At 43.1% G+C, this 16,650-nt stretch overlaps 1 protein-coding gene across 1 annotated transcript; it reads right to left on the bottom strand.

Annotated features, from left to right (window-relative positions):
- Nucleotides 1-1,279: 1,279 nt before the first annotated feature.
- Nucleotides 1,280-16,474, bottom strand: SDHA (succinate dehydrogenase complex flavoprotein subunit A). The gene is made up of 15 exons (XM_066185034.1): nt 16,370-16,474; nt 13,612-13,698; nt 13,161-13,322; nt 12,249-12,392; nt 11,958-12,122; nt 10,698-10,846; nt 9,355-9,479; nt 6,998-7,166; nt 6,214-6,409; nt 5,238-5,409; nt 3,822-3,940; nt 3,356-3,467; nt 2,655-2,785; nt 2,012-2,125; nt 1,280-1,675 (listed from the first exon to the last, which is right to left on the bottom strand). Exons 1-15 carry the CDS (start codon nt 16,433-16,435, stop codon nt 1,589-1,591), a joined length of 1,998 nt encoding a protein of 665 aa, XP_066041131.1. The 5' UTR covers nt 16,436-16,474; the 3' UTR covers nt 1,280-1,588.
- Between the last annotated feature and the right edge of the window lie 176 nt (nt 16,475-16,650).

Below are 16,650 nucleotides of genomic sequence, written 5' to 3'. Positions count from 1 at the left end.
GGGACCGCCCCGGACGAGCGTCACGGCGTCGGCGGCGCCCGGCCCCGGAGGCTCCGCCGCGCCAATCGGCGGCCCTGAGCGCGGCCCCGGCCTGGGAAAACCCGCCCGCCCCGGGCGAAGGGCAGCAGGAAAATCGCCGCAGCATCGATTTCTCCACCGGGGGGGGGGGGGGGGGGGGGGGATATGACTTGTTCTGCCTTAATGTAGCCTTTTCAAAGACGTATAAAACCTTAGTCCCTCCTTCCGAATGACAGCCAAAGCTCCTTTATAAAAAAGCCAAGTCAAGGTACAGTCCCCTCCTTACTTCCTACCCAAGCAGGCAGAGTGCTCCGACGTACTACATCATCTGTCCCTGGTGCAAAGTGCAGAAACCCTTCGAGAGTCAAAGAACGTATATTCCATTTTTTCACCCACCAGCAGCAACACTCCAACATTTCAGGTTTACCAACATTCTGGTTTTTTTCCAAGAGCAGCCAACTTTCAGCCATTAAGAAAACTTTTTTTTTTTTTTTTTTTTAATATGCAGAACACTTCATTCCGTTGTAATCTGCATAGTATCGCTCAGTCCTACAAGAACTGGGTTTTTCAAAGAAATACTGCCAACAACTGCTTTATTGATGCCTTACAAGTTACATCCTAGAACTAAGAGCACACCGAGTCTTGTTGTAAGCTTTAATATTTAGGCAAGTCTTTTGCCCCTTGGCTCCTCTAAGAGAGTCAAGGAAATACACAGGGCATGCCACTAAAATGGCTTCAGAAGTTCCAGAGACAAAAGATTGGATATTATTATCTGTATTATTCTATATCAGAGGAAGTAAGTGAAAGTCTTTTTTCTTTCAATAAAACAGTACAATAGTACAAACTGTATTGTAAATACAACTGTAACATCATCTTCTTCAAGTGTTACTTGCAGTCAGCAACTAAGATGCTTAAGTCCCCACATCACAAAATTCAGCAAGTCCATCTTGCTAAAACTATTGCAATGAATAGTTAGGGTTGGAAGGGATTCTCTGGAAGTCCTCTAGTCCAACCCCCCTGCACAGCAGCAGGTTCACCTGGAGCAGGTTGCACAGGATCATATCGAGGCAGGCTTTTAGTATCTCCAGAGGAGATTCCACAACCTCTTTGGGCAGCCTGTTTTAGTACTCTGCAACTCTCAAAGTAAAGATCATCTTCCTCATATTTAGATGGAAGTTCCTGTGCTTCAGTTCGTGCCCACTGCCCCTTGTCCTGTCACTGAGCACATTTCTTTCTCTTAAAATATGGAAATAACTACACATTCACAGTAAGAGCATTGTAATTACATACAGACCAGCATATTCAAACAAATACAAGACTTGTAATGACTTTATTTAGACACATTTTGTGTTTTCGTTGTCCGTTTTTTCAGATGGGTGAAACAATATAAGCTGTTCTGCAATTCCACTCTTAATAAATGTACAGTAAGCCACAGCAGAATACAAGCTGGAGAGAAGTTTTGTCAGCATTTTCCATTCATTGTTAAGTGCCAACACTATTTTGGTTTGCTTGTGCTATGCTTATGTACACTGGCCCCTCTGGGAGAGGGTTTCAAGTGAGATGCAAGCCGCTAGTACGAGCGGATCGCGGGCGGGACGGTCTGGCAATCTTGCTCATTCAAAGTTCTGTCGATCACTGGTCTGTACTTCAATGTAACCTAAAGCAAAAGGGAACAAAGAACTTCAGGACAACAGGATTCAGAGAATAAGATCCAAAAAAACCCAACAGTTAAGATTTTTATAGGGTCAGAATTCAGTTCTATCTTTGAAATACCATAAAGCAGTTCTACTTAAACACCGAACAACAGGTTTTGTCACCATTAGAAGAAAAAAGCTTCTGAACTAGCCTGACACAAGGGGAAACACAATTCCAGTTCAAACAGCAAAGTCACTTCCCAAAGACCAACAGTGCAGGATTATCACAATTTCCAAGGCTGTTTATGAGAATAGCTGTTAACAGCAAAGAAGATCCTCAAGCACCAAGCTCAAAGTACCTTCCCAGTTGGGATATCCACGTATGACAGGGTGTGCTTTCTCCAGTGCTCCTCAAATGGCTTCCGCTGCTGGCCTTGGAGTGGCTTAGAGTAGTCATACTCATCTACCCGTAACTAGGGAGAAAAGGAGATCAGTACAGACCAGATGTTCTATCTGCACATCACTTTACAGCCACGAGATTAGCTGCATTTCACTTACACCTGTAACCCAGCATGTCTCTGAAGAGACTGCAAGCTTTCTCTTAACACTGCCTGTGTCAAATTTGAAATGCTCAGGCTTAGCAAGGGCTCTAGGGTAACTTTCCTTGCACAGGACCATTATGCTGTTTATGCATCTTTAGGTCCTGTTTATGCATCCATGATATTATTACTATAGTCCTGGTTTAGAGGTCTCTAATCACTCAGATGTGCACATGGAACAACTCTTCTCAAGATCATTCCCAGTGTTCCATGTATTGGTCCTTTTATAAATAACAAGTAAGAAGAGATAGAGCAGAACAAACCCCAGACAAATATTACAATAGGACCCCAAACAAATATTACACTGATCTTAACACTGAAGATGCTACAACTTTAAAATAATCCATCTGAGGACACATAAGGAGATTCAATCCTACATTCAGGTCACTGAAAGTATTTATACCTTATAATCCTCTCTGGCATGGGCACCCCGGGACTCTTTGCGAGCCTCAGCACCATAAATGGTTTGAAGAGCGCAAAGCATCAGGTTCTGCAGTTCAAGGGTCTCCACCAAGTCAGTGTTCCACACAATACCTGGTAAAATATTAGAATATTATGGAAGATGGTCTGCAAACAAGAGAAATACACGTGCGTGAACCAAAGGTACATCATCAGTTGTACTTAAATAACCAAGTTCTCGTAAGATATACCACAAGACATGGCAGTATCTGTCTGCATTGTGATCTGCTCAGCTGGAGAATGAAAACTGAGTGTTCAGCCTATGAACAGTCTTGCTACCTCTCTGCAACTCCCTGGCCTTCCAGAAAATTCTGACAAAGTTCCTCATTCATCTTAGTGTCTGGATAACTTCACTGCATGTTCTGGAGGCAGTTTGTACCTTACACATTTAAATCCAATTTCTGTCTCTGCTTCTTTGAAAGATTTTTCAACCAGAAAATGACTGCTAATGTCAAGTATTTTACCTGATTACCATGTTTAGTAAGTAGGGCTTTACAAAATATTTTGAAAGATTCAAAATGGTCAAAATTTTCAGTCAAAGATTCAAGAAACACGTTGGGTTTTCAGGAAAAAAAAAACAATCAAAAATACCAACACTCTTCCCAAAGTACTCTGGGCAAAGTGTGTTCTTTGCTATCAAATTACCTCTGTCAAATGTCTTTAGATGAGCCAGATCACCATAAATTTGGCTGAGCTTCTCACAGCCTTCTTGGAGTACAGGACCAGTACGAAATACAGCAGCATGGTTTTGCATTGCCTGCAACACAAAACCAAAACAAAACCAGTTTGATATGCTGCATATGAAAGCATGTAACTTCCTTAGCTCCTGAAGAGCTGTTCTGAGTTCAAACTTGTCTGCAGCCTGAAAAACACCACATTCTTCCATTCACCCCAAACAACTGAAACCCCACTCTATCAACTACACAAGGGAATGACCATGAAGGGAAGAAGGAATTAACAAAAGTGATCCAGCCTCTGCTGCACACACAGTCTTCTCACACACTTTTTACTTCTGCATGGCAAATCCTGAAGGGCACTCTGCCAAGTTGCCAAACTCCACAGTTGCTTCCAGCTTGTCCCACCCTATCCCTGAGAGCTTCCCCAGGCTCACCTTCTGCATGTTAAGTCGCACTTCTGAAGTCCTGATGCTTCCATTAGCAAACCTTAACTTGTCAAGATTAGCAACTGACTCCTCACCAGCATTTGGTTTAATGGGGGGAACTGGCTCTCCTAATAAGAAAATATCAGTAAGTTTGGTAGTCAGGCTTGGGTTTGGTTTCTGGCAGTTTCAGAGATTGTCAATCACTAAAAATCAGATTTGAGTAAAACATAATCTGTTTTCTTCCTCTGAGGTGCACACTAAGTGTCACTTTCCTGAAGTCCCACCAATTCTATCCATATATTTAAAGTTCTCAGTGGAATATGAATCTCATTCTTTCCTGTAATTATTAATAAAGTTTTTATAGGTTTGGCAAAATTCTGCTGTTTATTCCTTCGAAGCAGCATGATGAAAATTGTTCTGAACTATGGGATAAGCCTGTGATCCTTACCAGCTTCTGCTATCCTTTCCTTGTCTCCTCACCCCCAAACCTCCCACCTTTTCTTGGATGTGTAAGGGACCAGGACCACTCAACAAGCCTGGCAGTCAGACATGAGCTCTGATCTTGCCTCTAATGCTGGAAGCCACATGTGACGGGGCAACAAAGCAAACACAGCATCTTACCAGCACAGTTCATCTCACATGTAACTTTGCATTCCGATTAATAAACCCCTTTCTACAATTTCTAACTCTAAAGAGCCACAGAAGGATTCAAAAAAATGTTTGCAAAAAGCCAGATCAAACAGGCACCAAAAGATCTAGGTTGATTCCATGAGAAATCATCTGTCTCTGCAGTTGGTGCAGTTTGGACATTAAGCACTAAGAAAATAGATGACTACTTGGCTCCAACTGCTCTGGCAATGTAACTGCCACTTCCAGTATTTTGTTGGGAGTTGGAAGAGAGGGCTGGCTTGTTTTCTCAGGTCAACAACTGTTGCTGAACCAGATTATTTAAAAATATATAAGATTCAGCAGTCAGAATCCAGTGAATGAATCATTATAATATACAGTATCTCACCACTTGCATGTCAGTCCTTCTTACAAATAAATCAGCAAGGTGGCAGCAAATTCCACTATACAGAAGAGCCAAGTGTAAGACATTACATTTTGATGTAGAAGATGGTGCAGTATGTACAGAATACAGTCTTCACATTCAATATTCTGTGTTAATTTGTCAAAAATCCTAACTGCTCTTGCCAATTGCATTGGCCCAATTCTAGTTTTAAAAGGATCAATTACAATGCAAACAGTAATGTCAAAACATTTGCCTGGCAAAGAACACACCTACAAAAAGCATAAACACTGATCCCTTCCTTTTCTAACAAGAGCCTACGAGTATCATTCTAAATTTGAATCATGTAGCAACAACTCTTCGTTGGGCAGAAACTCCATCATAAAGGCCAATGCCTCTAGAAGAGTGAGACTCACCAGGCTTGCAGGTACTTGCAATAGTCAGGGCACAAGCACGACCGAAGACCACGAGATCCAGCAGGGAGTTTGCTCCAAGTCGGTTCGCGCCGTGGACGGATGCCGAGGCCGCCTCCCCACAGGCATACAGCCCGGGCACCACCTTGTCCTCCCCGTTCACATGTGTGATCACCTGGCATGGCACACACCCCATCAACACTCAGCTTCTGAAAACATTCTGCAACACTGCAAACCTCCTTATTTGCAAAGGCCATGTGTGTGTGTAAGGATGGAATACAGCAACCCAAAGTCTCTTCCAACTCTAAACACAGAATTATCTCACTCCTAAAGGGCAGACAGAAATGTATGCAAATACATACATTTACATCTGTATGGAAATACAGACAAGACTAAACCCCAAGATTTCCTTATATATGCTTATGAAGAGTGCATAGCTCTGTTTCACCACAATTCTGCAGCAAGTCAGAAATGCACAGGAATCAAGTGTGATCTGCACATGCTTCCAAGGCAAAATTTTACATTGAAATTCAACAAGTAAACAAAGAGAAGAATTCCACTGACACCATCACATTGATTTCCAGCTAGTGTCAGTTGGAGGATCTGCTTTAGTGTTTAGATTACATAAACTACAGAAGAATAATACACGTTAACTCACATTACAGAATGCAACAGAGCCCTACTTCGATCTATGTTCAATTATATTATCCTCAGCTCAATTAACAGAGAACTGTTGTCAGACCTGACAGTAACTTCATTTTAGATGTGTCTTGGAACTCCCATCTCCAGATGGACTGGAACATGGTTATCAAGTTATTTTTAAAAACCAGAAAGATTGTGTGTTAAGTACTCTGACATCATTATTATTAAAAATGGTATTAATCATCCTTACAATTATGAAAAACATTCTTAATGCTTTTCTAGTATTTTCCTAGCATGATGATGAAAATACAGCCCAAAAATGACACGTGTTCCTCACCTGTCCTTTGTAGTTAGTAGGAATACCTCCCATATTATAATGCACAGTAGGCAGGACAGGGATAGGCTCCTTAGTGACATCAACTCCAGCAAATATCATGGCTGTTTCAGAAATCCCTGGGAGACGGGTTGCCAGCTGCTGTGGTGGCAAGTGGTGCAACTGCAAGTACACATGGTCTTTTTCAGGACCACAGCCCCTAGCAAAAAAAAGCAACACTGGAATACATAACAGGAATTTACAGAAACTAGTAGCACTTGTAATCCAGTTTGTTTCATTTGTGAAAATAAATAGCTTCTTTTTCAAATGTTATCTGACAAAAATTAATATCTAGCATATTTAATACGACTATGACACTTGGATGAATTGAGGCCATTTTCCAACTCCCAGCTTTCTTTTCTCAGTAATTCACATTATTTAAGACTTCCAACTACTAAATCTCTGCAGAAATATGTAAAACTTGATAATGAGTCAAGAGAACAGAGCACCAAATTATTTTGTTTGTAGTAAGAGCATATACATTAAACTTGTTTGAGCAGCTGTCTCTAGACATACTGAATTCAAACAGGAGACTCTTAACATCAAGACTCTTATCATCATCTGTTCTCTGTCAGTATCACAAGGAATTAACAACAAAAATTTCTGCCTTACATACAGAGATCAGCTTAACAGTCCTTAAAGCTCGCTCTCATGAATTATCATGTGCTTATCAAATGAGCTATTGCATTTCACAGTCCAGTCTGATTAAGTGTTCATTCTGCAGCTCTTTAAAGAGCATTGAACTAACCTTCCTTCACGGATTTCTATGGTCATAGAACGAGACACTACATCCCTAGAAGCCAGATCCTTGGCAACAGGTGCGTATCTCTCCATGAATCTTTCACCTTGACTGTTGATCAGAATACCTCCCTCTCCACGACATCCTTCTGTGATAAGGCAGCCAGCCCCATAGATACCTGTGCAAGAACAAAAACACCATCAAAGGAGATTTCTCCACACAGCTTCACAATCAGAATGAACACTGAATAAACAAGGTCTTCTCAAAATAATAATCAGAGGTGCAGATTTTATTCCACCCTAATCATACTTCTAGGAACTGTCCCTCAAGTGTTGTTATTCCTTTCAAACACTCTTTCCTAAAGGTAAGCAACTTGATTTGGAACATCGACAGTATTTTAAATATTAAAACTGGAAGTGATCTGCACCTATCAACATCAGGAGAGTTTTATGAAAACATTGTGGACCTTCAGCAATTATTTTAAGATTTTTAATAAACCAGAAGTTGATTATTTCAAGGTCCATTTGCTCATTTTTGTTCCCTCTTCTGTGCTGAAGCAGTATAGGATGGCTTAAAACCCTGTGGAACATAAAAGCTACTTAGTATTGTTTTCCTTTAGAGAAGGAAGGCCCACCTGTTATTCTGCAGCACTGGTCATCACAGACAACAAAAATGCAAACTAACTCATGCACTTGATAATTATCTTAAAAGCTACAGAATTATCACACAAACACTGAAGATGTTTTCTTTAACTAGAAGCTGTTTTCTTTAACTAGAAAAACCTTAACTATGTCAAAGAAATGTTGGGTCTCTATGACATAACAATACCATTGTAAAATTATGCAAATCATTTACAAAAAATCACATCATGAGTTAAAATGAAGCATTTAATTAGCTACAAATCTAGTTTCTGATCATTGTTTTTCACAGTTTAGATACTGATCAAGTGCTAGGAAACCACAGTTCTAAATATATACCTTAACTTCAACTACTCCACTTCATTGAAGATGCTAGTATATAATTCCCTAACATCTGCACCTATCCCACTGCTCTAATATCAAACCCCTTAAAATATTAAGGACAAGGGAAATATATGTTTAAGAGGTAGTTTCAGCTGGTAATTCATAAAACCTCTTAGCCTTGTAAGGACAGCACCTCAAAATAATAAACATTGTTCTTTAAATTGGAACAGCTGAGACCTTTCTCACATTGTATTTCTTACTCTCAAATTTATACCCAACAGCTGCAGACAAGTCTAAACAAATGTCACAAGCAACAACTACTTAAATGCTGCAGCAGAGCGCAAACTGACTTGAGCACATCATGCTTGAAGTGACATCATGCTGGTGACCTGTCACTAATGGGGTTCCCCAGGGTTTTGTCTTAGGTCCTGTGTTCTTCAACATCTTCATAAATGACTTGGACACAGGGTTGTAAGGGATACTGAGCAAGTTTGCAGACAGTACAAAACTGGGAGGAGCTCAGGGAGACCCTGCAGAGAGATCCCGACAAATTAGAGGGCTGGGCCATCACCAACTGTATGAAGTACAACAAGGGAACATGTCGGATTCTGCACCTGGGATGGAGCAACCCTGGATATACGGACACACTGGGGAAGGAGATGCTGGGAAGCAGCGCCATGGAAAGGGACCTGGGGGTCCTGGTCACTGGCAAGTTGACCATGAGCCAGCAGTGCCCTGGCAGCCAGGAGGGCCAAGAATGTCCTGGGGGCATCAGGCCCAGCATCACCAGTGGGGACAGGGAGGGGATTGTCCTGCTCTGCACTGGGGCAGCCTCACCTCCAGTGCTGGGGGCTGGTTTGGGTGCCACAATAGGAGAAAGACACTGAACAATTAGAGAGCATCCAAAGGAGGGTAACAAAGATGGTGAAGGGCCTTGAGGGGAAGTTGAATGAGGAGCAGCTGAGGTCACTTGGCCTGTTCAGCCTGGAGAAGACTGAAGGGAGAGCTCATAGCCTTCTGCAGCTTCCTTTTGAGGGGAAGAGGAGGGGCAGGCACTGATCTCTGTGGTGGCCCGAGGGAATGGCCTGAAGTCAGGGGAGGCTTAGGCTGGACATTAGAAAAAGTTTCTTCACCCAGTGAGTGGTTGGGCACTGGAACAGGCTCCCCAGGAGAGTGGTTACAGCATCAAGCCAGATAAAGTTCAAGAAGTGTTTGGACACTGCTCTCAGGCACGTGGTGTGACTCTTGGGGTGTCGTGTGCAGGGCCAGGAGTTGGGACTCAATGAACCTGATGGGTTCCTTCAAACTCAGCATATTGTGTGATTCTGTGACATTTTAAAACAACACAAAAATCTGTTCACCTCATTAAAAATAATGCTGTAAGCACTATTTCATATTCTATACCTGTAGGGTGAAACTGCACAAATTCTAAGTCCTGGCAGGGGAGCCCAGCTCGTGTGACCATGGCAGTGCCATCACCAGTACTGGTATGAGCAGATGTGCAGCTGAAGTAAGTGCGGCCGTACCCACTGCAGAACACAAAAGTTAACAGAATTAACAGGAAGAAAAATTAAAATATCACTACAACATACCACCAAACTATGCTGTTTGCACAACAGCAGAAAGGGTTAATAAGAAAAGTGCTTAAGTTTTACCATCTCCTGTACTAGTTCAAGCAAAAGAAAACAAAACTGGTTTAGCCCAGTTTTGCTCAACCATACTTGAAAAATGGCTGGTGACAGAAGGTTGAAGAAAAAGAAAACCAATTCCAAAGCAGGATCATTAGGTTAATATCAGGGAAAAAAAAGGTTACTTCAGAAAGTTCTCTCAGTCCATACCATTCAGTTCCATTGAAACTATCACTAGCAGCTTCATAGAAAATAGCATATAATAATGGTTTAGATTGCCCATATGGTCCTGGTTTTATATTCTTAGATTTAAAAACTTAGCTGTCCAGGTATTAAACATGAATTATTATGCTGCAAACATCTAGGTTAGCCTTCAACATTATTGAGAACAGCCAACTGGCCCAATTTCAGAACAAACTCTGAGAAGAGCAACCTACATATTTCCATGTATCTCAAAGTACACAAGCATGAAAAACTCATCAGAAAGACAAATTATGTAGGCAACCTTTTATAAATTTTTTATAAGTGTATCTTTTACAGATACATTTATAAATATTTTTCATATTAAAGTAGATAGGAGAGAGCCATAAGCAGCAAAAGACTAAAGAAAATAGCATTCTAATAAACATATAGAAACTTTGCAACCAAGTAATGTTAAGTTACACTCATATTATGATAAATTTATCCTAGAAGAGTTAGAATTACAGTGGCAATATCTTAATGAAATAGAATCTTGACAAAAGTTGTTTCCTACAGACAGACACGCTGGCAGCACTGCAACAATGTCTGTTTTAAACAGTATGTTCTAAAAAACAAAGACCAACTGAATTGTCTGTGTTACTCTTACACATTCTTACTTTATGTCATTGTTCTAGAATTCAAAGTTAGACCTCATACCGAACTTACACTTGGTCACAAAATTAGCATATGCCTCCTTTCAGAAGGAATGACTGAATTGAGATATATTCCTTTCAGTGTTGGGGGAATGAACCTATAAATTATGTTCTGTCAGTCAATGTATCTTCTTCACACTGTGGATCTGAACACATGCACAAGCACACAAACTTCCAGCTGGTAACACTCCCAAGTTTTGATCCTTCACCACAAATGTTACATTACCCAGTGGCAATGACTGTGTTCTTTGCTCTGAAACGATGGATGGTTCCATCTTCAATGCAGAGGGCAATAACACCACGGCACTCCCCGTTCTCCATAAGTAGGTCCAAGGCAAAATATTCCACAAAGTAGCTTGTATCATATCGTAGAGACTGGAGGAAAATTAGAAAAGGAACTTTTACTGAAGTAACCTCTCTTCAAAACTGTCAATGCACATGGACTGTATCAGGATAAAAAACATCCCTACCAACTCTCAGGGAAGACTGTTTGCTCATAACTATTTATTAAAGAATTTGCTTATTAATCCATTCTATCTTTAAATGATACAAGTAGCAGCAAAAGCACTTAATTCTGAGCAGTCACAAGCTCGGGCAGCAGGACTTGTCATTTCACTCCACATTTGGCAACATCTTAGCCAGCAGCAGTGCTCCATACATGTACAAGCACACTGCTCTTTAGCTCTCCCAGAGAAATGAGAAACACCTCCAGGAGCCCAATAAACCAGCATGAGCAGCAGGCACCAAGTCAAACATCCTTTCATGCCCTCAAGGATCAGAGCAGTGTTTGGCAGCACTGAGAATCTGTATTGCAGAAGCACACACAGTGTGAGTCTGGAGGAGAGCAATTAGCTGGCTACCAAGTAAACAAAAAACAGCAGCCAACAGGCACTTGGATTTCTGGTTTCAAGTAGCTCACTACCATTTTCAAACAGCCAGCACTTCCTTCAATTATGGTTTGTAGAATTAATAGGCAGACATGCTGGAACACTAGTCACTTACTTGCCATAGAACAAGCTCAGAACTGCACAGTAGACCTTAATTCATTTACACAATGTTTCCCTCGCCTCTCAGTTTGAAGACGAGTGCAAAATAATGCTGGCTTGTACCTCTTTTCAGAGTTCCCCAATGCTGCTGTGTCAAATTCTTGGAAAAAAAGGCCTTTTGGGGCGATGTTTACATAAATTCTCTTTGGGTCTAGTTAACAGCCACAGAAGTACTAACAGTGCAGAACTAGTCCAGACCACAAAGCTGACAGTGCACACTAATTAGCATCCACTGTCTTCATCCTTCCACATTGCCTCAGGGAGGAAGATACCCCAGAATTGCTATAAGCCATTCCCCTGGATTCCTCATTTGTATGTGAACAGCTACATATTTGTTTGGTTTTGATTTTTTTTTTCAAACTCTGGGTGGGAAAAGGAAAAAAAAAATCAGTAAATGCAAACACAAAAACCCAAACTAAGTTTACTTCACAACTGCTTACCCTGCCATACAGAGTATGTAAGAGTGAATGTCCAGTCCTGTCTGCAACACAACAGCATCTGTGGGCCTGTCCTCCTTTTCCAAACTGAAGACTCTGTCCACCAAATGCACGCTGATAGATCTTTCCTTCTTCAGTTCTGCTGAACGGCATCCCGTAATTTTCCAGCTGTTGATCCCAAATGCAAGCATCAGAAACTCTTGTGCATCACAATACAAGTTATTTTAAGATCTCCTTGGCAGCCAGCCTGTGTTATTTATAACTACAGCTGGCACCAAATCCCAGGAGTCTCACCTCTATCACTGCAGCTGGGGCTTGCTCAGTCATGTAGTGGATGGCGTCCTGGTCACCCAGCCAGTCCGAGCCTTTCACTGTGTCATAGAAATGCCACCTCCAGTTATCATCCTCCATGTTCCCCAGAGCAGCATTGATGCCTCCCTGAAAATAAAAATCCATTCTCTTGGAATTACATTACTTGAGTACAGCTTTAGTATGTTTACCTCATTTCTATTAAAAATCACATACCAAGAAATAAAGGCACATCAGATTTAATGTGGCTGTGAAAAACCTGTGCAACTCCTCAGTTTCACAATGGCTTTTTTGTGTAACACAGTGAACCACACTTACACTGCAGGCAGAGAAGCAGCACTGCATTTTGGTAATGTTTAGAAATGGGGAAGAAAACAGAGGCACCATAATGAAATGAAAGCGTAAGGGCAAATAAGGATTTTAAGAACAACTGGAAGTGAGATTAAAAAAAAGTCTTGCAAGGTCATCATTAGCTTGGAAGCAAAATGAAATGTGCCTGTTACTTAATATAAAATATAAATAAAGTTTGGCAGTGATAGGTTAATGGCTGGACTTTTATGATATTAGGGGTCTTTCCCAAGCTTAACAATCATGATTAAGTTTGAATCTATGATACACTACCCTCCAAAAAGTTTCATCTAAAAATGCAGTATTTATAAAAAGAAGCATGGCCTTGAAACAAAATGCAAGTGCCCCATTCCTAGAAGTGTTCAAGGCCAGGCTGGATGGGGTCCTGAGCAATCTAATCTAATGGGTGTAATCCCTGGCCATGGTAGGGGTGTTGGAACTGGGTAACCTCTAAGGTTCCAACCCAAACCATTCTATGACTACTCCACACCCAAATCAGCTTTCTGACAGCAGGCATTTTTTAAACATTTGTTCTGCCTCATTTCTCACCTGTGCAGCAACAGTATGAGAGCGGGTGGGGAACAGCTTGGTGACACAGGCTGTGTTAAACCCAGCTTCTGACAAACCAAAGGCAGCCCGCAGACCTGCTCCTCCTGCCCCCACAACGACTGCATCGAACTCATGGTCCACTACTGGGTACTGTGTAGAAATCTGGAAAAATAAATCACTTTGTTATGATCACATATAGTTCAAGGTAAGTCAAATAAGTTCCATACAAACACAAGCAGGATCATTATAATGTTCTCAACAGACTTTTGCAGCAATTGACACATCTGTTACAGTCTCTTGATTGGAAACTGTCATTAAAAAGAGCCGTCCATTTCAGCAACTCAGTGTCACAAAGTACTTGAACACAAAGCTCCACTAAAAGCCTGAAAGTTCCATGTCTGTCCAGCATTAAGTGCATTACTGAATCCCAGTACACAAAGTACAGCCATACCGAGTCAGACACCTTGGTGGAGGCGTTTTTCTTCCCGTAGACTGTGAAGTGCAAGTTCCGTGTGGGAGCCTGGCACGCCGCTGGCCACTGCACAAAGAAGCCAAGACAAGGATTATGGAACAAATGTTTCCACAGGGCACACTGATGGCACCCTCCCCTGCCGTATACTTATGACAAACCTTCACTCACCACTGGTAGCACATACACAAGAGTATTAATACATTATAGAGCTATCTGCACTGAAGCTCTGGCTTCCCTATAATCATGCCACATGATCAAAAAAAGCTTGACTGAGGAGAGAATAGCCTGTAGTCAACAAGGTGTCCCAGACTATCCATTCATGACTTCACTAACAGTGAGCAGCCCCTCAGACCTGTCTGAGGCTACACCAACAGAAGACTGCAGCTCCAATTAATGCTGAAGTATTCCTGCAGTTTTTTCATAATTAAGCTTTTGTGGGAGCCATGGGAAGTAATGGAAAATTACTCTCCTGTCAAGTAACTGTCAGAATTTGAATTATTTCAGGCAGTCACAGTACTGAAAATTAAAAAAAGGTTGTAGGGAATGCTCTTCCAGCTGAGCATTGCTTTCAAAGTCAGAGATATCTCTCTTACTCTTTATGAAATTAGCGACCAATTTAGAACCATTCATTAATACATAAACTCAGCAGAGGGATGCAAGTTTTACCCTTCTGCAATGTCACTCCCTACACCCTGACTTGTTCAAAACCAAACCAACAAACACCACACCCAAACCTACTCAGTATGCAGTCTTTGCTTTGATAGATTAAAACAATCAGAATGCTAGTCTCCACCTCTCCAATGTATCAGAACCTAGTATTCCTTCTTTACACAGCTCAAAAACTAAGCCTAACCCAGCATGTATGACTGCTGGGAACAGGAACACAAAGCCACGTTAGTGACCTGTCCAGTGACATCAGCACTTCCCTGTTTGGAATATAACCTAAAATGCACTGGAGTGATATCTGCAGCAGTTACATTCACGGTCCCAACACCCTACAATATGCTAACAAGCAGCTCTTCCCTCCCCAAATGTCCACCTCCTTCCCCATCTCCAAAGTGAACTCCAGCACACTTTCCTCAACCCAGTTTTACCATTTCTCATACCAGTTTCCTCAAATTATCTTCTTGCATAACAGCAAATCTACTGTGTCATGACACTTGCTAGCACATTTCTGGTTTCTGCAGTCCTCTTGGAATGAGACCAGCTCCTAACACCTATTCATAAGGAGTTCCACCAGTACTCTCCCTCCAGGCAGCTTTTCTCTCCCTGTTCCACACTGCTGTGCTACCAGGATTTGGGCTACAATCAAAGTGCACAAAAAAGTGCAAAAAAAGATGTCACACTAAGTCCGAAGGAAACACTGATTGCACTAATCCTGAACTGCTATGCCACCAGGAAGATTGTGGCCCTTTTGAAACCAAAGGTCCAATCAGGGCCAGCTCACTGCCACCTAAAATACGGAGACACTCTTTAAGCCTTCCCCTCTCTCTGTAGTTGTCTTTTCTGCACTTGCTTTGTAACACAAGTACAACAACAGCCCACTTTTGTAATCCCAAGCTCATTATGGGCATGCAGGATGAGAACAGAGGGAAGAAACTGAAAATCCCCACCTCACCATGGAGAAGAACAAACCTTCACACACAACCTACAGCCCCCTAACACAAACCTGACAGACTCCTCAGCAGCCCTTGCTGGGCACAATCACCAGCCAGGTTCAAGCAACTCAGATATACACTGGCTTCCTACACAGGTCCAGAATCACAGAATGCCTTAGGCTGGAAAAGGCCTCTGAGACCATCGAGTCCAACCAATGACCAAACACCACCAAGGCACTAAATATCACATCGAGCTTTCCCTTGAACACTTTCAGGAATGGTGACTCCACCTTCTCCCTGGGCAGCCCATTCCAACGTCTAATCACCCTTGCTGTGAAAAAGTTCTTCCTGATGTTCAACCTGAACGTCCCCTGGTACAGCCTGAGGCCATTTCCTCTCTTCCCGTCACCAGCTGCGTGGGAGAAGAGACCGACCCCCATCTTCCTACAACCTCTCCTCAGGCAGTTGTAGAGAGTGATAAACCTCCCCCTAAACCTCCTTTTCTCCAGACTAAACACCCACAGCTCCCTCAGCCGCTCCTCACAGGACTCGTACTCAGACCCTTCACCAGCTTCGTGTCCCTTCTCCGGACACGCTCCAGCCCCTCAATGTCCTTCCCTCGTGAACTGTGAAGGCCAGAACCGAACACAGCCCTCGACGTGTGGGCCCAGCAGGGCCGAGTACAGGAGCACAATCACTCCCCTGGTCTTCCTGTGCACATTACTGCTGATACAGAATGACTCTGCGGCGAGCTTTCTGCCTCGGTGCTGGGGCCGCACCTGCCGGGCTCCTCCAGGGCCTTTCCCCAGCACATCCCATTCCCGCTGCCTCCCTCAAAACCCTGCCCAGGGCCTCAGGCTACGGCGCTCGCTTCCCGAGCGGGGAGGGGCGGCCCAGCTATGCCCACAGCCACCTACTCCCAGGAACCTGCCCCCGGGACACGAGTTGCGAGGTCGGTGCCGCTCCAAAACAGCACCGGAGGAACCGAACCTGCCGGGGCTGGGGAGATCAGCGGGTGGGTCAAGGTCACGAAGGAGACAGCGGATCCGGGCCGCCGCCGGCGGGAAAGCAGGGCAAAGACAAGGGCAAGGACAGGGACAAAGACAGGAGCAAGGACAGTGAAAAGGGCAGGGACTCACCGCCCGGGAAGCCGCAGCCGGGCGCAGCCAGCGCTTCGCCAACCCCCGCGCAGCCGCCGCCGCCATCACGCACCGCGGACCTGAGGGGGGGGAGGTGGGGAGATCGGGCGTGTAGGGCGCACGCGCGGGACAGACCAACCGTGCCCGAGGGGTGTCCCCTAGAGCGATCCCTCCCAAGAGCTGCGTGATTCCCGATTCTTAAACAGCTGCTGTTTTGAGCGTAAAAAAAAAATAAAAAAAAAAAACAACAAACCCAACCCCGAAACCTAGAATTGCGTTAC

This window comes from Chamaea fasciata, unplaced genomic scaffold (genome assembly GCF_029207755.1).
Source record: "Chamaea fasciata isolate MVZ Bird 193981 ecotype frontalis unplaced genomic scaffold, bChaFas1.0.hap1 SCAF_1, whole genome shotgun sequence".
In the NCBI taxonomy this organism is placed as follows: Eukaryota; Metazoa; Chordata; class Aves; order Passeriformes; family Sylviidae; genus Chamaea; species Chamaea fasciata.
Note: the sequence above shows the minus strand (reverse complement) of the source record. Positions and strands in the feature narration are given on the sequence as shown.

Bases quoted from the DNA above. Each gene is read 5' to 3' on its own strand.
- SDHA (XM_066185034.1), bottom strand. From the start codon at position 16,435: ATGGCGGCGGCGGCTGCGCGGGGGTTGGCGAAGCGCTGGCTGCGCCCG. The intron at 12,393-13,160 runs GTGAGAAATGAG...TTTTATTTTCAG, and splicing joins CTCATACTGTTGCTGCACAG to GGAGGCATCAATGCTGCTCT. The intron at 3,941-5,237 runs GTGAGTCTCACT...TTTTCTTATTAG, and splicing joins TGCAAGTACCTGCAAGCCTG to GAGAGCCAGTTCCCCCCATT.